A 21,501-nucleotide genomic window follows, 5' to 3' on the forward strand; every position below is an offset into this window, starting at 1 on the left:
TAAAAATCTTCACTGAGAACAAGAGAGCACAATATGTCTCTGGGTATATTAGAACATTTTTTTTCAGTTGGTTATAAACAATGTAATATTAAACATGAGAGAGAACTAATGGTAATTTGGGGAAGAAATGATAGGAGAGTCTGACTTTCTAGCTTTTATCTCCATAGGAGAATGAGATTGAAGGCTATAAAATTAAAAACTGTTCTGTAAAGAGTAATTTACTTTAAACTCAGGATGGTGATGATGGAAGATGGGGAGCAAGTTGAAACAAATGTTACATAGAAACAGGGAGATGGGATTTATTTAAATATTTTATTTTGGAAATAAGAAGAGGACACATATAGTGTTTAATTTATGAACGTTTTGACACAAACTTTATTTATATAAATCGATAAAAAGTAGTTTAACTTTTGAATGCAACTCTGTAAAAAAATTGTGACTGGTGACATGTACTTTATCCTGTTTATTGGGTTAATAGAGTGTATATGTATATATAATGACAGCTTTCACACTTTTCTTTAGCGGTGAAGTCTATTCATCCTTCTTCTTGGACGTTCACCGTGGTGCAGGATTGGGAGACTGAGTTAAAAAGATGTGGGTGTACTTCTTGGAGAGTCTGCTTAAGTAATGAAAATTTTAATATATGTGAAAGGTAAGATGTTCTGTATATTAAAATCAGATGCTTGTTAAAAGTAACTGCTGATTATATGTACTTATTTTTAAACTAAAAATATTTAATGCTGTATTCTGTAGTTATTATTTATTTATTTTGAGATAAATATACCCAAATCTGACTGCCTTTATAACTGAGAGCAGTAAAGTGTGTTGGTAAAGCATTTGTAGATTACCACAGAACTTGCTTGAAAGGGGTTGAGCCCTGAAAAATATTTATTAATCTATCTGCTCTGTATCAACAACATTATTTGTTTGAGTATATGTGTAATATAGAGTATTTCTGTACATGAAAATTGTTACTGTAAATACCAAAACACCTTAATACTAGGATTAATAATATTATTTTATTTCTAGTCAAATATCAAAAACATGTGTCTATATAGTAAACATATGCATGCATGTTCATTTCCATTTCCTGAGCTATATAGGTGGCTCGATAAATGCTACTACTTTGCTTATGTTAAGGAATCATTAGCATGGCAAGTATATAATTGTTCATGTAAGATACACATATTGGTAGTATGGGTTTCCACTTTTAATACAAATTCTCATTATTTTGTAATTTGATCAAAGCTAAACCTTTAGAGTGTTGGTTGGCTCTGTGTTAGAGATTTCTGGATTTCAGAGGTGATGACTTGAGTTTGAATCCATGGGATATCAAAAAAACTTCTCTACACTTTAAGCTGTGAGTGTATTATAAATGTAACTATAAATTTTTATCCCAACATTGCCGGGTGGTTAGGGTACTCGATTTGCAATGTGAAAGTCATGGGTTTGATTCCCTGTCCTGCCAAACATGCTCAAACTTTCAGCCATGAAGCATTTTAATGTAACTGTCAATCTCACTATTTATTGTTAAAAGAGTAGTCCAATAGCAGGCAGTGGTGGGTGATGATGACCAGATGTCTTCCATCTAGTATTTCACTGCTAAGTTAAAAATGGCTAGTACATATAGTTTTTATGTAGCTTTGGGCAAAATTCAACATAAACCAAACAGTAAATCTCCTTGTGTGAATGGTGAGTCTTAAGGTGCTTCTGACTGGTTGTCCTCAGTTTGGTCAATAGTTCAAAATTAGGGATGGTGGCAGAATAGACTTGGTATAAATAACAAACACAAATACACCTAACCTTTTATCCACAGAGCAAGAATATAAATATTGAAATAACTTAGTAACTAAACAAAAGCTGTAAAAAACACGCTTTGTTTTAGACTAGTGTGAATTCTAAATTTATCAGTCTGTTTGATTAGACATCAAAATACCAATGTTTAAGCATTATTTATAGATGCTTTTATTAATTATAAAAACATTGAAAATGCTTTAATTTTTATGCTTAAATAAACAACAGAAAGCTAGGGTTAATGTAGATTAAAAAAATCATTAATTACTACTTAGGCTGTGTGTACTGGGAAACTTTGAAATTTGTTCTGTACAGTTCAAACTCATTGCTAATAACCATATTGGCCATGTGGATGCACATGTGTGTTCACTTATTCTTATTTCAACTCTTAAATCTCCAAGTGTGTCAATTTGATGCAACTGTTTCATGGTTTGTTTTATTGATTTCATTGGATGAAATTCTTTGAAACTTCAAATGAACTTTTTGAAGATAGTATCTGAAAAATAATATGTCTAACTTTCAGTTATTATATTTCTATATATTTGCAGGTTTTAAAAATTAAAGACTTTACTCTGATATGTGTTTTTTTAAAATTTAAAATGCTTATCTCATTTTTTATATATTTCAATTACTGACTTTTGTGTCTTCATATATTATTGTAAATCTTTCTCATAAAGTTTTCATTCTGTAAAACATAAATTTTATTTTTGTTTTGATTCAAAAACACCGCACACAGTTTTATTGTTGTTTTGTGATAAGTTGTAGAATCAAAAATAAGTTTTTATTACACCAACATTGTTAAGCAAGGTCTATTTTGTTATTCAGAAGGTTTCATTTAACATGTGTAAAAGCTTTTAGACCCAATTTATATTCATTTATTTATACGTTTTTACATTTTTTCCAAATAATTTTCCTTATCCATTCAAGCAGCTATTTAAGCCAATACAGCTTAATGTAAATACTGCCTAACAAATGGCATCCTTATTAGTGAAATGAAACTTAATGCAAGGAAGCATGTAGAATAAACTAACAAGTCCTAACTCATTCCACAAAAAACATTTGTATCATAAAGCAAAGTCATAATTCAAATGAAGCATAGAATGATAAATGAATTTCTTGTAAGTTTATAAATATCTGTACTACAATTATGGCACAAACTGTTAACAAATATTTTATTTCAGTAACACATCACTGAGCTATGCTTTTATTGCTTTGTTCCAGTCTCTTTCCAAATGTCAAATAAACTGGAAGTCATATTGACTAATGCCATTGAAAATAACAGATAAAGAGTTTTGTTTTCCTGAGATCACTTGCTTATGGCTTCTCAAAGCTGAGATGTAGGTAGTTACGTCACTTGTGACAGTTGAAGTTGAGGAAAAATTATTGGCTGAAATCTACAAAACTATGCTTGTATTGAAGTTCCAAAGTTGGAATTAACATTACTTTTCTCAAAACTATTTAAAGTTTTTTTCATGAGTGAGTGTTATGCTCAGAACAAATTCGAGAACTACACAAACAGTAATGTTTTATTTTGGAAATTTTTGGAAAAAAATCCAAAATCTAAATATAGGATTAAGATTTTTTAGAATAATATCAGATAAATAAAACGTTTTTTATTGAAAGTTTTAAACTATAATAATGAATACAAGTTTCTTTTATATAATTCTTTTAATTTAGTGATACAGTTTTGACCTTGGGGAAAAGTGGATCAAACTGTAAACTTTAAGGATACATTTTAATTGTGCACCTACCTCTGAAAACAAAGAAGGCCTTTCTTTGTTGAGTTTGAACGTATTTTGTCAATTAAACATGACTAAAAATTTCCAAATGTTCTAATTCATGACAGAGCATGTGCAACCAATAATTCTCTACTCTTCCACTAAGCATATGATTTATTGTATAAGTATCAGTGTATCTTACATAAGCTCTGCTTTCACACTGTAATTTAGATTTTCTTGTACGTGGTCCTTTGGCTTAATTTTGCTACAAACGTTTTTTCTGATGCAACTGTTTCTGCCATTATTGGAATTTTTGAATCTTCATTAGAAGCTTTACTTACACAATTTGCTTATAGCTTGTAGGTTAAAACTGCCAGTGCATTTTCAACATTGATAATTCAACATATTCATACTGTTATATAAACATGTTCCTAATGATGATAGTGAAGGTATAACAATTGTATGTTTGCATAATAACTACAATTTTCCTTAGTTTGATAATTTCCTTGAGGGGTGGGTGGAACCTAATTGTGGCTCTTATGTTCCTTCGACACTTTCAGTTGTCATTCATTGTTTCAAGGTGCTCATAATTAAACAAACAATCTGTATTCTGAAACATCAAAAATATATATTTGGTTTTTGTCTTTTCAGGTACTTCATTTTAACTTGTTTTCCATGCAGGAGAAGCTAGCCAGTAGGAGGGACTGAGTTTTTAGCATCTGGGTTTGCTTCTCTTTGTTATTCTACAGTCCTCTGTGTGTGTGATGTTTTTTTATGTTTACTGTATTGTATGTACTTGTACGTTTGGTGTAGCCAAATGTCAGTGTAAGCAAGATTAATTTTTAAGACTCATTCAATAAATCTTTGTTTCTGTATGACTCCTCTGTACATATTTTGGTGCCATCTCAGATGTATGATTCCTTTGTTCATACTTCATTTGTTTCACCAGTTCTTTTTTAATTATGAATTTGGCAGTTTAAACCTTTTACACAACAAAGAGATACTTATTTTGTACTTTGTTACTTCATGGTTTATTTACTCATATCTTTGTGGTGCTACAGACAACAGAAGATTTAAGACTAGTCCTAGCTCTTTTCAGTCTCATTTTTATCCAGATATACATTTCTGTATTTTTGATGGAACATATAAGAATGTAATGAAAGTTCTTTTGTCAAGTTATTTTAAGATTAATTTGGATTTCAAATGATGCTTATTCATGAACCCTGATTCATCTATCTTCATTTTTTTAATTGGTGGAATAATTTACTAATTTATGATCCTCCAATTTTGGTCCAACGTAGGTACTCAGTTTCTTTATGTAGTTGCATATTTAGCTAGTTTTCTGCATACATTCATTATAATTATTACATCAATGATCAGAAGATCCTTGAAGTGCCTCCTGATTCTCTTTTTGTATGGATTGTTCATGTTTTAATTTATGCCTACTCTTATGTTTTGTTCATCTGACGTTTAGCATTAATATTCTCTCATGAATTGTTCACCTGTCTCCTTGAACTTGTCAATCACTTTGATGTACATCCTCATTTTATTTGGAGATAATTTCTTTTACATAGCAATTCCAGTGGATTGTGCTTACTTCAGATACTCTGTGAGATCTTGCACCTCCATATTGTCTATTGAAATTCCTTCTGTTGCTTTTGTTGTGTTTTTTACTGTAAGTTATTTTGTTCTTCCAGATCTAGTTCTTTTCACAGATGTTTAATTCAAATGCTAGGGTTGATATGTTGGGGACCATTAATTTTCAAGAATGTACTCTTATGTATTCCATTCCCAGAGATTTAGACTGTTTTACACAAGTGTCAGAAGTTCCTGCCCTTGTTACACCATTGCAGTAGTGCATCATCATCTTATACTTCACTGGTTTCCCAGATCCGACTTCTTTGACAGTGAATCTGTCTAGGTAGAAATTTATCTCTGTAATTTTCTCTTCCATTTTCTTTCTCAATTGTTTGCCAAGAGTAGTTGGTTTAATTGTTCGGTTACTCTCATTACCATATGCTGGTCTATTTCACTATGGTTTTCTAGACCAAAGAAGGATCCTGTTTCATCACTTTTGGTACGTGTTCCACAATGATGTTTGTGGTATACAACTTCATTGGTGAATGTTACATTGCTCATTGTTGATACAAATGGTTTCTCTTCTTGGTTACCTCTGATATTATTACAGTATTGCAGATGCTTCTGTTTGTCAGTATATCAGTATCATTTGTCTGTTTTTATGGTTGATATTTATACAATATGAAATTCTAAATTTCAAATGAATAATACCAAACAAGAAAGATAATATAGGTGAATACAGTCTCACCTTCTGTAATGAGAATCTGTGTATTTATTTCTCCAGTCATGATTGTGCATTTTTTCTCTGGGCAATTCAAGCATTTCTGTATTGCCTAAGAGGGAAGAACATAAGTGTTTTTCCTAACTTATTACTTGTAGCTTGTACTTTAATAGCTTTAGTTTCCTTTATAATGTTCTTAGGCCCCCCCTCCTTTACAGTGTAAGTATTGTACCTTTTGTATATCAGAGGTATATCAATCTAATTTAAAATTAAAATTTTTTATAATTAAAATGAATGTCAAATGAGTTTCTACCTCTGAAATACTTTCTCACATACCTCATGACAACAACATTGAATAAAATATAAATGTAAGGTCCTCTGATTCTTGATAAATAAGTCATTTGGAAGAATAATGAATTATGGGTAAATGACATTTACTCTTTAATGCAAAAGGAGATTTGGAAATTCTCAGTCATTTGTTCTGTTTACAGTGTGAGTTTATACTCAACAGAAAAGACTATCAGTGTTTCAAAAGTAAGTACATCTGAAATTCATTTTAAAATTTAAAATTTTAGTATTGTTGATTGAAAATACATACACTAATCAGTAGATAGGTCCAAAAATAATTGAAAAGTGAAGTTTACCTAAAAGCTTGTACATAAAGCCAGATTTGTTTTTGCAGAATATAATTAAAACACTTAAAATCTGCTTTAAAAACATATTCACCTTCCCTCACACTTATAGTTATTACTTGACTGCCAGGGTTTCTTTCTTTGTCCATTTATAACCATTGGTTTGATTTTTTTCCTCACATGCTCTAGTTTTTTATATCTTACTTAGTACCCTTGGTGATATCTGTCTCATGACACCCTCCACCTATAAATATGCCCTTTGTCATGATACTGTATTTAAGCACCTTATTTAGATAATATTATTACTTTTTCAAGATTGATCCAATCATTGGCCCTTAGTGATGAGGAAGGATGACAGAGTGTTTTCAGGGTTTTTACCTTTGGACTTGCATTAGCTTCACATGGGTTTTAATTGCCTCCATCCGTCACTGATGACTGGCAACATCTCGTAGATCATTAGAACATAATATCCTAATTCTACTTTCAGAAACAATGGCTCAACTCAGTGAAGCTAGAAGCTTGACTTTTACCTCTCCTTCTCCCATTGCACAAGTTGTTCTTTCTCTTATGGGAATGTAGGCATCACTCATATCCTTCATGCCTTTGGGACAAGAGCAAAAGAGATCCTTCTAATTGTTTTTATGCAACCAAGGGATCAAAAATATTTATTTACTAAATTCCCTAATTAGTCAAGATCCAATTTTGATCTCGAGGGGTTAAGTCCTAACTCTACTAAGATATAGGTTCCAGAGTTCTATCTCTTCATAAATGACATGCTTCAGGGACAGGATGCATATATCAACAGTTAGGAGTTCCAGTTTACACACAGATGAGGAGGCTTCCTTACACAATGTTTTAGTTCTTTTGCTTTTCAAAAGGAAATGCCTTTTGGTTTTGACTTATTAGGAGAAAATTGTCAGGCTTCAGTCTGATAGTTCTGAGTGGTATCTTGCATTTCTCATTGAGGGGATACCTGGTCCAGGGCTCCTTATTTTTGAATCTTGGACCTCCTTTCTTAGGACAATTCCTATCATATCACCCTACTAGCTTGCCATGCTTCATGGATGATTCCTGCAGTAGTAGGTCAGTTGTCTCAATCCAAAGAGATTCTCCGAGTAGAAAAGAAGCAACATTCTGTTGCATTGACTCCCATTTCGCAACTGTGATTAATGGGTTGGCCTCTCATTTGATCACCTAGCTACTTCCAATTTGGTCTCCAGAACTTTACTTTTAGGCTTTAGCAATGAATGCATTCTGTTGGGACAAGACAGAATTAAATCTATAGGATTCCTCTGTTACCCAGGTTACTAAATATAATTTATTCCAACTCATTGTTAGGTTATGCTTATAGTATCATATTAGCAACTGCATCCTGGTTTTTGATTCTGCAATATCTTCTGCAGTGTCTACCTCTACTACTACTTAGGCCATTTCTTTGGAGACAGCCGTGATCTGACATGGTAAGCTTGGTTATCCATTTGCTGAGGAGGTTATGCATTCTTTCATATAGCATCAGGGTTTAATTTCTAAGGTTGCTATGTATCTGCTTCAGTTTTTGCTTAGCCTGAGATGAACATTTATCTTTAGAAATGACATGGATATTGGTTGTGGTGTATTGAGACAAGTTTGAATCCACTTTGATCAGAAGTGCCAACCAGAACCAGTTTTTTGACTTGGCTTTTTGCATTTTCCACCGTCACCCTTTTTAAGGCAGTTTTATAGATTACCATTTGATTCTCACTGCTAATTGTTCTTTGAGTGCTCAGTACTCTCTGGATTCCTGAGTCCACTTTGTGGTTTTGGACCCAAATGACTATTCCAGTTACTGAAGTTACATGTTCTTTCTCAACATCTATTTGTGACCTGATTCTTAGATGTCATGTATCTATCCTCTTTACCTGAAGGTTTATTTTTTTTGTGGCTGAATTGTTGGTTGAAATGATTTACAAAGGTTATCCACAGATCATTATCTCATTCTCTCTACATCCTAGACTGATTCTTTTTACCCAGGATACTGTCAGACAGGGAGAGGTGTAAATTTTTCACAGAATCATCTGATCACTATTTCTCAATTCTATATTAAATCATATTTCAGTCATAGTCATGTTCATTGAGGGTCTTGAAGGTTTTGTTGTCTGCATTAATCTCTTTAAAGATGCTAGACAATGACTTTTTATTCTGGACTCTATTTGAAGGCAAGAAAGTTTCTGTGAGTCATGTCTAATCAGATTTATCTCATTTCTACGTCCTCAGCAGAAGAGGTGAATTGCCTTGCTGGATGATATTGTGCTGATTGATATGTGGACCCACACTCCAGTACTTTTATCTCACACTATTTGCAGGATCTGGCAATATGAGTGTTTTTGTCTACCCTTTGTAGCTGTCTGAACTATTACCATTAGATTATACAATGGGTGAGTCATTTCATTGCTACACTTTTCAGGGTCCATTACTTTGTTTTCACAGGATCCTACTCTGTGACGAGTATTGTCCAAGCAGGTGTACTTTTGTCAAACCGGTTTTGCACTAGCAACCACTAATTCATTATAATTTGTTTAGGTTTCAGCAGGCTCTGTAGAAATGAAGGATTCCCTAGTATCACCTAAAAGCTGACATGTTATTACTGTACTATGCTGGACCACCACTCATGGACTATCATAAGTGAAGTGTAAGGAGATACTGTCCATTTCTGTTTATTGTTCGGTTGAATAAATTGGGGCTGGTTTGCTTTTAAATACTTTGAGGAACTTGGTTCACCTATTACACTATTTTCAAAGCACTGTTCCCTGGGGCTCCCCAGTGTGCTTTACCCCTCCAGATTCTACAAGCTGAGCTAGGGAGTCCTTACCACACCCAATGCCCAGTCACTGGGGTAGTGGACAGAAGCTTTTCCTCTAAGGTATTAAGAGTGAATTCCTCCAATCATGGAGAAAAAGGAAAAATTGGGGGTTCTCTTACTGAGTTCCTGACTAATTTTAGTAGGAGTGATAAAAGCTTATGAAGGAGCCTACTCATAATACCAGTAAACATTTGGTGCTTGGTTTTCTGGTTGGGTTTAATGTGGCTCTTTTCTCTTGATTAATATTGATTTAGTATATTGTTCATAGAAGAGTCCATTGTCTCTTTGTAATTCTGAATGCAGTGTGGTCCCATCCTGTGTCCTTAGTTGAACACAGTTTGTTCTATGTCCTCCCCATAATTCCAGAAGCAAGTAGAATTTCCTTGTCCACACAGCTGGGGAATGAGGACAAATGTTCATAATTTCATATCAGGTAGATGAGTTCCATTTTTTCATTCTGCATTTGGGGTGTTGACTTGTCGACTTCTTTACGTGAAGGGGGGAAGGTTTGTTCACTTAAGTTTTGCTTAGTTTCTCATTTTGTGAGCCAGTTGCCCTAACCATGTGGAAAATAAGGACTTTGACTCTTTACTTTCACAAGTAGTGAAACCTTGACTATCTGATTTATGCTTAGCCTGTAGTGTTGAAAAATCAGGTAAAATTCCACCCACATTCAGGAATTAAGTTTTGGGTGAAGAGCATACTCGTTCTAAATGTAAACTGGTAATCCCCACTAATGTGGCAATCTTATATTGGCATGCCATCGACCTATGCAGTTGCATTCTATATGGATAATGCCCTCACTGGCCTCTCCACCTTATCAATTTGTGTTTCTAGCTGTAGTGTGAGAGTAGGAAACTGTGTTTTGGAATTTAACATTTTCTTAAATTGAAAATATATTTTCAATAATACCTATCTCCTTACATATTCTTTCACCCTTCCTTCCCACTATGAGCCTGTGTTAGAGACTTTGATTGGGTCAGTCTCAAAAAGTAATAACATTATCTGAATAAAGGGCTTATACACGGTATAGTGATAAAGAGAACATTGAAATTGATGGAGAGTGTCACGAGACATATCACTGAGGGCAGTTGAATGGAATACAAAAGACTGGAACAAACAAAAAAGTCAGATCAGTTATTAGGTGGGCAAAGGAAAAAACCCTCACAGTTGAGTAATAGCTATAAGTTTTAGAGGAGGTTAGTATTATTGGAAATGCATTTTGATTTAAGAAAAATCTAACATTAGGTAAAATTGCTTGGCTGAAGAATTTATGACTAGTGTATGTTTTAGTGTTTTCCTTATATTTGAATTACTTTCTTACAGTCTTCCTGAAGCATTTGTCGTTCCAGCGGTAATTCTTGGTAAAGATGTTAACAACTTAGCTCCTCTGTGTAATGGCCGTAGGTTTCCAGTGAGTACAGTTTCTGACTTTACTATGTGATAATTGACAGGAAGTAGTAGTTTCAAAAATATAGTTGTTCTCATTTTGCAGGATGGTCACAAACCTGAAAAATAAAAATAATTTAATAATGGAGTAAAAGGCATAGAAAAGTCTGGGAACTTGTTTTGTGTTTGAAGTCTTTGGATTTTCATGCAAACAGCACAGTTGAAGTATGCCAACTATAGGTGTATTTTAATACAATCTTGGTCAATTAAACTGTTATTTTATCTTGTAATAATTTTATAATCATTATCTTTAATGCCAGAGTAAATAAAATAATATTTTTTATTTAAGTTGATTGTTATATGATAGTTAGCCTATCTAGTTGGTAGATCTGAGGATTCATGTTTTACAACATGTAACATAAATGTGCTTTCACTTTAGGGCTAGGTATATATCAGTAGTAATGGTCAATTTCTGCTTCCTGGTAAGATAAGAGTGACAGTAACTGCTGTTTAATAGAATCCCTCCCTATAGTCTATCAACTTGAAATTAAGGACAGCTTGTTTAACTTAGTGGACAACAACAACAAATTTGTGGCAGGAATTTAGGTTTAAAAATCTTTTGAGCCTCAGAAACAAAGAAAAAGAAAAGTTGGGGCCTGAAAGACAACCTATAGTGGTCAGAAACTTTTGTTTCTTTTCATCCTGTAGAGTGAAAAATGTAACAGCTAACAAATTTTTCTGAGAGCAACTGGGCTTAATTTAATTTTGTCATATATAATGGATTATTGAGAAACATGTGGAGACAAAGAAGTTGCCTATCCATTTTTACCGAGAGGAGCGTGAAGAGGCTGTCATTCTCTACTCAGAGTTGAACATGATGATGATGTCAGTCTGACAGTGTTAAATTGGGATTTGAACAAAAGGATGCAGACGTAGTGAATGAGATTCCGTTTGAATAGATTCCTAAGTGATTGATTTAAAGAAAGAAATTTTATAATGTTGAAGATATGTTTAAAGTTAGTTTGATTAATTTGCAGAATTAACAACTATTTTAAGGGAAAGCTGAGATAAAATAATCTTCTGTTCTGAAACATTGTGATGCAGGAGAAAACAGGAGTGTTGAGAGAAAACTTTCCTTGATGGTCAGGTGCCGAATAGTGTACCTGACTTGTACCTCAGGTGTGAAACTAATAGGAACTGAACACTATTAACATAATTGAACAAAGAAGTATATGTTTGTCATGTAGAAGATGTGGTTCTTAGGATAGGACAGGTGCTTGTGAGGTTGGCATATTTTGGAAGATGGAATTCTGTTCTGTTAACAGTGGGCTATTTTGGAAGATGGAATTCTGTTCTGTTAACAGTGGGCTGTGGTGCTGGATCTTTGTGTATAATGTGTTGTGTATATTGCATGTAATGGGTCATCCATATTCATGTAGAGATTTTGTGTAGGCCTTGTAAATTTCATTGACTGAGTGGCTGTTAAGCCTTTGTTTATTCCCCTAATTTGGCAGAAAAGTGCCAGTCTAGTGCTTGTTTTCTTGAGTACATTGCTATTCTGAGCTGTCCATAATAGGTGTGAGTTTACCCTGATTCCTAAAGGTTTGGCAGTTATTTTAAGGATAATGGAAGAATTGCATAATGTAAGTTTGATTTGTCTAATTTTTTATTTCGTTTTTGTATTTTCCTATGAAATGCTATTACCTGTATCTTGACTGAATTGAGAAGTACTCTCCATTTATTACACCATTTAATTTGTTTATTTACTCTAATTAGTATTCTGGATGTGGCAGTAACTGCACTGTGATTTAACATACTGAGAAATGAGGGTGTATATAAACTGCAGGAATGGTATGTCATGTACAAATAAAAAGCAGGGTAGTGGGCTGAGTATAGAGCTAGTGGAGGACTTCTGCTTTTAGTGATAAAGCTAAAGAGCCATCTGGTGATGAGAATAGGGATTGTTTTTTTAGTTAATTTATTGTACCAAACATAATTGAATGCATCCTTTAATAAGATTTGAGTAATCTTACGAAGTGATTGCTTGTCTGTTCATGTATTCTGCTTTTATTTTGGTTATTGTTGGGGATGTTACTGCTTTCTAGATAATGTAGAAATCTGTTGGATGTGACTTTTTCCATAAGCTTACCTGAACTTTACCTAATGTGTTCAGAAGGATAATTGGTCTCTAACAGTTTGGATTGTGATCAATGATACCTTTTGTGGCTTTCAAACTGATGGATAGTGTTTGTATAGGAGACTAGATGTTTTATTTATTAGTGTGGTATCAGAAAAGTTTTTTATGATTGTGATGTTGATACCATCTGCACCTGGTGTATTTTAAAAGGATAATTTTTATTTCTGTGAGAGAGATAGGGCATATCTAGTAATTGCAGCATTCGTGTAATGTAGACAGATCTGCTGGGAATGATGGGTTAAATGTAGAATGGTTTGTTCTGGTGAAAACGTTGGTGTAGAAGTGTGCAAACAGGTTGGTTTTTCATCATCTGTGTGTACAATGGAAATATTGTAAGTTACATTAGTGTTTGCATTGTTTGTAGTGTTGTTGCAGACCTATCTAATCTTTGTGCTAGAAAAGCGGTAGATTAGATTATCAGAATCTGTTTCAGTTGTGTTGCTGATAGATTTTAAGGTTTCTAAGTGATGTGTCAATGGTCCTGATAAATTGACATCTTTTTCCTTCATGGATTAGATGGTTTGTTTCCAGTGTCAGTTTCCATGAATTATAAGTAGAGAGTGATAGTTTTACTGGAAACTGTGTTGTTGATTGCATTTAAAATTGTGTTCTTGAATAGTGAGGTGTGATTTTCTATCTTTTGGATGTTTGAGGCTGATGTTATAATTTCAGGTAGTGTGTCTTCAGTTTGTTTGACTAAATATTGAGAAATTTAAATGTGAGAAACCTTGTATTATTTGAGTAGTTTTGGAGAAGTGGTGAGAACTTTAGGTCATGAAAGAAATGAAATTATGGATGTTCTATACATGAAAGTTAGTTGTGTGAGGAATAAGGTAAGGCAAAACTATTGTTAAGTGTAATATCTCTTGTGTTCCACTCGTGTCATGCTGTTATTGTTAATGATGAAATAATCATTGTCTGTGAGTTGGTGATGTAGAGTTATTCCATTCTTGTTGGTGGACATACAGTTGAAATCAGTGTGATTTTAATTAAAATCATTAATAATTATTAGGCTCGAGTAATTATTAATGATGGGTTGTTTAAACATCATCAGATAAAGAGGTTGGGGAAACATAAATGGCAAGTAGCTTTATGGTAGTTTTAGTTGACATAAAATGTGTTCATTGTTGCAGATGTTGGGATGTTGTGGGAATGTTATATTTTGAATCCTTTTTGTATAGCAAGGCCATGCCTCATTTTCCTGTTGATTTTGGTTTGTGTTGAAGGTTGTAACTGTGTAAGTTAAATTCACTGCTACTTGTTATGTGTTTTGTTTCAACTGATAATGTGTGTTTGGATCTTATTGTTTAACTGAAGTAATTCATATTTCTTTGTGTATAGACCTCCCTGTATGTTTACATTTAAGAAACAAACCATTTTGAAAAGAAAACTTGCTTATTGTAGTGAGCAAACAGTTGGCATCTGTAGATATTCTTCACAATGAATGTGGCATAAGGCATATCTGGTTGCAAGTAGTCTTTAACAATGTGCCATATTTTCTGGTGGTGTATCATGAATTGTGGCAACACATGGAGATCACATCAGTTATAATTCTGGCAATCCTTGGATAGATGTTGCAGGCTATGGCAGGACTTATTTTGGTTGGATGTGTTATGGCTCTGACAAATTTGGCATGGGTGGCAGAGTGTTGTACTGTAGCTGTATTTGTTGTTATTGTTGTCTATGCTTTTGAGGCTGGTAGTGCAGGTAGCAGCCTCAGAGTCTTCTGAGTTGGATGGTTACAGAACTTACATTTACTATGAGGGTGTTTACTAGTTGGGGCAATCTCTGTAGGATATGGCATGTGGGGCTGCTGCAGTTAGCACACTTCGTGGACTCGTAGGCTTTCGGGCAGTTGGAGATGGGGTGTAGATCTTCACATTGTACACATCTGGTGGCTGCTGTGCATGTTGTCTTAGTATACCCCAACAGTTAGCATTTGTAGCATTGAACAGGCTGTAGTGGTGGTGGGTGTACCATTGGCTGACTTCATCCTGAGTGAGTGTTTAAGCTAATTTGAGGTCAGGACTTACAAGCAGGGTTATGTTGTTTGTCCTGTCTGACTTCATCTTCTCAATATTGGAAATTTTGAAACCTCAGTTTTTGTGTTCTTGCTGGCTCTTCTCAGCTGTGATGTCCATGGGTATCTTGTGAATAGCAAGGGCTTTCTTTGGTGAAGTTTCTTCAGTAATATGCATGAAGACTTTGGTTCTGTCAAAGACATTGGAAGGCCAAGTCTTTATAAATTCTCTACAGTTGTCATAGGGCTCATTGCATTTGCTACAGATTCCTCCTTTGGGTAGGCAGTGTATGTGGTTGAAGGCTATTTTTGGAACAGTTTATTTAGATTCCTGTCAGTGTCCAAATAACAAAATATCTGTGGGACTTCCTCAATGATTTTGGCTGGAGAGTTGCTGTCTCTCTTTTTAATCCTGTGAGATTTCAATGAACATCATCCTCTCTGGGGAAGTGCTAATATTGATAGGGAGGTGCTGTTCTGTAGAGCGTATGATGTCTGATGACAACCTTTCTCTGGTTCTTTTACTTATTTTCATGAGCCTAGTCAGTCCTTTACTGCTGTTGATTTCTCAGTTTGCTCCCCTTCACTATTCTTCCATTTTTCATGGAGGGTTGAAGATAATCCACGAGGCAGTGATAATTTTCCTATAATTTTGAGAGAAACTGGCTGTGGTCGATGCTACCCAATTTGCATGCCCTGGTGGAAGCTGGATCATGCCAATTGGCCCTTTTTCACTGCTCTCCAGAACTTGATCCTGCCATCATCTGTAAGCCATCAATAGACGACTGTGTGGCAGCAGTAACTGACTGTATTATACAAGCAGCTGCTCAATGTATTCCTAAAACCTCAACACATTTTCCATGATATCCTTGTCCGTGGAGGAATCCTGCCTGCCACATGACTCGGAAGGCCCAAAAACGAGCCTGGGATACTTTTTGTAGATATTTTACACTCTCAAACTACATTGTTTTCCAGCAGGCCCGTGCACATGCTCGGTGGGTAAGAAGTCTAAACCAGAAGGAATCTTGCATTAATTTACAACAGCATATCTTCTACCACCAGTTCCAAAGTCATATGGGACAAGTTTCAAAAGGTCAGTGGGAAATATAATTCTACCCTCCTCTCGATTTTGCTCTCTGATGGCCAGGATGTAGCTGATATATGGAGCATTGCTGATACTCTAGGTTAAAGCTTTTGCCTGGTATCTAGCACTTCTGCTTCTTCCTCCACCTTCTCAGCCATCAAGACTTTGGCAGAGCAATCACTTCTTTCTTTTCAACCTGATTGTCTCTATGACTATAATCATCCATTTACACTGGTGGAACTCCAACTGGCCCTTCATCATTCTGAGTACATCAGATGGGCCTGATGATATACACTATGAAATTCTCTGCCATCTATCTCCTGTTTCTCTTGCTGTTCTTCTGATTGCTTTTAACTGGATCTGGCAGGAGAATGTTTTTCCTGATGCTTGGCACCAGTCTATTGTCCTACCTTTCTGGGAAGGATACCAAGATTCCTTCAAACTACTGTCAAATTGCTTTGATGAACTGTCTCTGTAAGACCTTAGAGAGGATGGTTAATGCTCATCTTGTTTGGTTCCTCAAATCAAACAACCTCTTCTTGCCCACCCATTGTGGGTTCTGATGACAGAGCTCCACCGTGGATCATCTGATTAGACTTGAAACGTCAGAGAAACCTTTCTCAAACAACATCTTGTATCAGTATTTTTTGACATTGAGAAAGCTTATGATACAACATGAAGGTATGACATTTTGTGAGACCTCCATATATATGGGTTACATGGCCATTTGCCTGTTTTTATTAAAAAATCTTTTAATGGACAGGAGATTCTGAGTTTGTGTAAGTTTGACACTTTCCCGTTCTTTTTTTACAGGAACTTGGTGTCCCTCAGGACTGTGTTTTGAGTGTTACACTTTTCAGTATAAAGATTAATGCCATCACTGAACAATTCTCTCTCACTGTTGCAAATGGGCTCTATGTCGAGGACTTTCACATCTCATGTCAGTTGTCAAACATGAGGTATATTGAGCAGCAACTACAGACTGCCCTCAATTGTGTAGTGAAGTCGACCACAGCAAACGGCTTTAACTTCTTTCTCTCTAAAATCGTTTGAATGCACTTTTGTTGCCAACAGGGTATTCACCCTGATGCTGAAGTTGTGCTGCCTGTGGTCCCTGAGACCAGGTTCTTGGTGCTTATCTTTGACCCTAAGCTGATCTTTATACCACACATCAAGCAGCTACGGGTCAAATGTACAAGAGCACTGAACATCCTCCATGTCCTGTCTTCCACCACTTCGGGAGTGGATTGATGTTCTATGCTAAATATATATCCTGCTCTAATGAGATCAAAACTCAACTATGGAACACTGGTCTATGGCTCTGCCAGAACCTCTACCTTAAATATGATGGATCCCATTCATCATAAAGGACTTGAGCTCTGCACTGAGGCTTTCTGCACTTCCCCAGTTCAGAGCTTATACATAGTCTCATGAACCTCCTTTGCACCTCCTCCATTTGCAACTGTCTTTACTCTATGCTTTGAAACTTGGTTCCTTACCAAAGCATCCCACATGGGGTTTGTTTTCCTTCCTCGGTGGGCCATCCTTTTTCAGAACAGACAGTCTGCCATTGCTCCTTTTGGCCTTCGTATCCAGGCGCAGTTGGATGAATTGGGTCTGTCCTTGGATAACATTGCTGTATCCACTGGTCAGCCCATCCCACCATGACTTCTTACAGTTCCTAAATGTGACCTATCTTTAAGTCATCTGAGAAAAGCAGACACTCCTGTTTGGAAATACTGTCTTCTATTTACTGAACATCTTTCAAACAACCTTTCTGTTCCAATTTATACAGATGGTTTCAAATCAGGTGACTCTGTGGGCTCTGCCATGGTTTGTTGTGGTTCGGTGGTTGTGCGCAGAATCTCCTCTACAGCTTCTGTGTTCACTGCTGAACTGTACACCATTTCTCTTGCTCTGGATCACATAGAAGCTAAGCTGTACTCAAACTACACTATGCTTAGTTTTTTACTGGTCTGGAATCGCCTCATGTTACTTCATGCCCTGTTCTTGCTGATATTCAAAACTGACTGGCCCATTTCTCTTTAACATCTACTTTTATCCAGTTTTTCTGAATACCAGGCCACATTGGTATTCATGGGAATGAGCTGACCGACATCGCAGCTAAGACTATTTGCTCTGGCACTATCACCCTTGTGCCTGTCCCATACGTGAACTGTGGTCCTGTATTCAAGGTTCGGCTCTGTGCCATCTGGCAGTGATTTTGGAGTGAGCAACGCGACAACAGGCTTTTCCAAATAAAACCCTATATTGGACTTTGGCCATTTTGCTTCCATAAGGATCAGAAAGAGGAAGTTGTTCTAACTGGACTACGCATTGGTCACAGTTTTTTAACTCATCATTTTTTTTTTTTTTGGAACTGATGCACCAGTGTGTAGTCTGTGTAACACTCTGGTCACAATGAGCCACATTTTACTTTCTTGTTGTCGTTACGGCTCTCAATGATGGCACCATTTTAAATATTTTCTGTCCCAAGGTTTGTCTATAACATTAGACAGTGTTATTGGTAATGATGACACTGTCCACCTTTGTAAAATTTTTAGTTTTTTTAAAGGCCATTATTCTTTTTAATGTCATTTAAGTTTTTTAATTTACACATTAAAACTTTTTAATGTGGTTCCCTTTTAAGAATCAGTCTGTCTAGTTCGATTTGAAATTAGAAAATGGCCGTAATGTTAAATAACTCGAAATCAGTACTGGAAAGGCCAACTTCAGGTGAGTAATGCTGCTGTTTGAACTATCCATTAGTTATCCTGGCGAGTTATCATTAAAATTTTGCTACAAGTCTTTTAAAACTTTTATTACTTTACTTTTTGAAAATGGCCATAATGTCAAATAACTTGGAATCAGGACTGGAATTACAATTACGCTGGAGGAAGTCCTTTACAACTTGTATTACTATAGTTTTTTCTTAACATTGTAGACTAGATGTAAACATTGGGTTTATACTGTTTATGTTCTTCTTTAAATTTTGTTTTGTTTTACCTTAATTTTCTTTTATGAATTTTTACTAAATTTACTTTAATTTTAACTTTTTACTGGATGTTTGGCTCAGATAGCCCAGCTGCTTTGTGTGCCAACCAGAGTGTTTGAATGAATTTCCTCCATTCTTGGAGAACAAGGCTAGGTTGGAAGTTCTACTCAAGACTGGATGTTTTTCCTTGATACTGATAGAAGAGGTGCCAGCCTATGCAGGAGCCTACCAGTAATACTAGTTCAGATCTGATACTTGGCTATCTAGTTGGGTTGAGTGTGGTTCTTCGTTTTTTAACAATATTGGTTCAGTACATTGTTCATAGTAGAGGTTCCTTTGTCTCTTCGTAATTCAGAACACAGAGTGGTCCCATTTTGGATCATTGGTTGAATACATTTTATTCCAGAAATTCTCCAAAATTCTGGAAACAAGTGGAATTTACATTGCCCACACAGTTGGGGAATGATAATGTGTTTTTTCTTTCCTCAGAACGAGTATGGTATGCAGGATCCTGCCATTGTAAGTTTGGGTTGTTGCCATCTGGACTTCTGTAGGTTAAGTGAAAGGTTTGTCCACTTCAGTGTTGCTTACATTCTCATCGTGATATCCGTGGCTTGAAATGCATTGCTCTATTGCTACAGGCCAGAATCCAGTAACAATGTGGTAAAAAATAAATTAGAGATTTAGAGAAAATCACTTTTAAAAACTATGGTAGTAATTTATTGACCTGATGATATTTCAAGTAAATGCTCTTTTTAAGCCAGAAAGAAGCTTTGGTTGATGACAATTACAGGAATTTGGAAATGAAAAAATACACAAAACAGAATGTAACATGAACAGAACTAAGAGAATTAAACAATAAAGTAAAAACAATAAAACAAGTAAAAATAAAGAATTAACTTAAACATTTTAAGATACTAAAAAAAGGTATTTAAAAATAAGTTATAAAAACTGAACTGTTCTGTAAAACCTGAAGGATTTAAACAGTCCAAGTTGAAAATTATTTCTTTTTTTAACTGTTGGTCTTTTATTGGTGTTAGATGGGGCACGACATAAGGTAAACACTTAAAAGTGTCCAAGAGAATGTTAATCTAGATGCTAAGTTAGTGTTCATGTGTACATTCAGTGAGTATTTGGCTAATTTTTCCTAGGTATATTTGGTTACAGTTGTTACAGATAATACAGTTAACTAAACATTTAGATGTACAGGTGAAATGGCATAATCCCCTCTGGGGTGGCTTCCGTATTGATATGAGAGGGTGTGCCATGGAGCATATGCTCCTGAATCACAACCTGGCTCCATTCAATACTGGCTCTTACACATATTTTCATGCACCAAGTCAGTCATTTACAGCTATAGATCTTTCTGTCTGTTCCCCTTTGCTACTCACTCACTCTTCCTGGGAGGTTGACATTAATCCACAAGGTAGTGATAATTTTCCCATCATCTTACGAGAGATTGTCCTTGATCAGTACCACCCAACCTATGCACCTCGGTGGAACTTGATCCTGCCATCTTATGTAAATCATCCATAGATGATTGTATAGCAGCAGTAACTAACAGTATTATACAGGCTGCTACTTGATGCATCTCTAAAACCTTGACATGTTCCCTACGGCATCCCCACTCTTGGTGGAATTCTGCCTGTTCTATAACATGGAAAACTTAGAAGCGCTTGGGATAAATTTCGAAGATACCCCACACTCTCAAACTGCATTGCATTTCAGCAAACCCGTGCACGTGCTCAGCAAGTTAGACATCAAAGACTGAAGGAATCTTGCATTATATACACCTCTAGCATTTCTTCAACCACCAGCACAAAAGTTGTATGGGATAAGATCCAGAGGGTGAGTGGAAAATATACATCTTAATATTTGATGGCCATGAAGTTGCAGATGCACAGAGCATTGCCAATACTCTTGGGGACTTCATGTATCTAGCTCTTCAAACTTATCCCTTTCCTTTTTAGCCATTAAAACACAGGCAGAGCATCTGCCTCTTTCCTTTTCAACTGACCATTCCTGTGACTACAATTGCCCTCTAACACTGATGGAACTCAAACTTGCTATTCATTGGTCTGGCAATACATCAGTTGGACCTGATAATATACATTATGAGATGCTACGCCATCTCTCTTAGAACTCTCTTTCTATTCTCCTAGCTGTTTTAATCAGATATGACAGGAAAATGTCTATCAAGATGCTTGGTGACAAGCCATCATTCTCCCTATTCTGAAACCTGGGAAGGATCCAGTGATTCCTTCGAATTACCATCCCATTGCTTTGACACATTGTCTCAGTAAGATCTTAGAGAGGATAATCAATGCCCGCCTCGTTTGGTTTCTTGAATCAAACAACGTCCTCTCACCTGCTTAGTGTGGGTTCTGAAGACAATACTCTACGATAGACCACTTAATTCACCTTGAAACATCAATCAGAGAAGCCTTTTTAAGGCGACAACATATTGTTACTTTTTTTTTTTTTTTTTTAGAAAAAGCTTACGATACAACATGGAGATATGGCATCTTATGAGA

At 35.5% G+C, this 21,501-nt stretch overlaps 1 protein-coding gene across 1 annotated transcript in view; it reads left to right on the plus strand.

Moving 5' to 3' along the window:
• LOC143249695 (myotubularin-related protein 10-like) overlaps positions 1–21,501 on the plus strand; it is a 78,207-nt gene that overhangs the window by 30,015 nt on the left and 26,691 nt on the right. The window contains exons 7-8 of the mRNA XM_076500002.1: positions 523–652; positions 10,609–10,696. Coding sequence (XP_076356117.1) covers positions 523–652; positions 10,609–10,696 — 218 coding nt within the window. The remainder of the gene's footprint in view (positions 1–522; positions 653–10,608; positions 10,697–21,501) is intronic.

Source organism: Tachypleus tridentatus, chromosome 4 (genome assembly GCF_004210375.1).
Source record: "Tachypleus tridentatus isolate NWPU-2018 chromosome 4, ASM421037v1, whole genome shotgun sequence".
NCBI classification, from domain to species: Eukaryota; Metazoa; Arthropoda; class Merostomata; order Xiphosura; family Limulidae; genus Tachypleus; species Tachypleus tridentatus.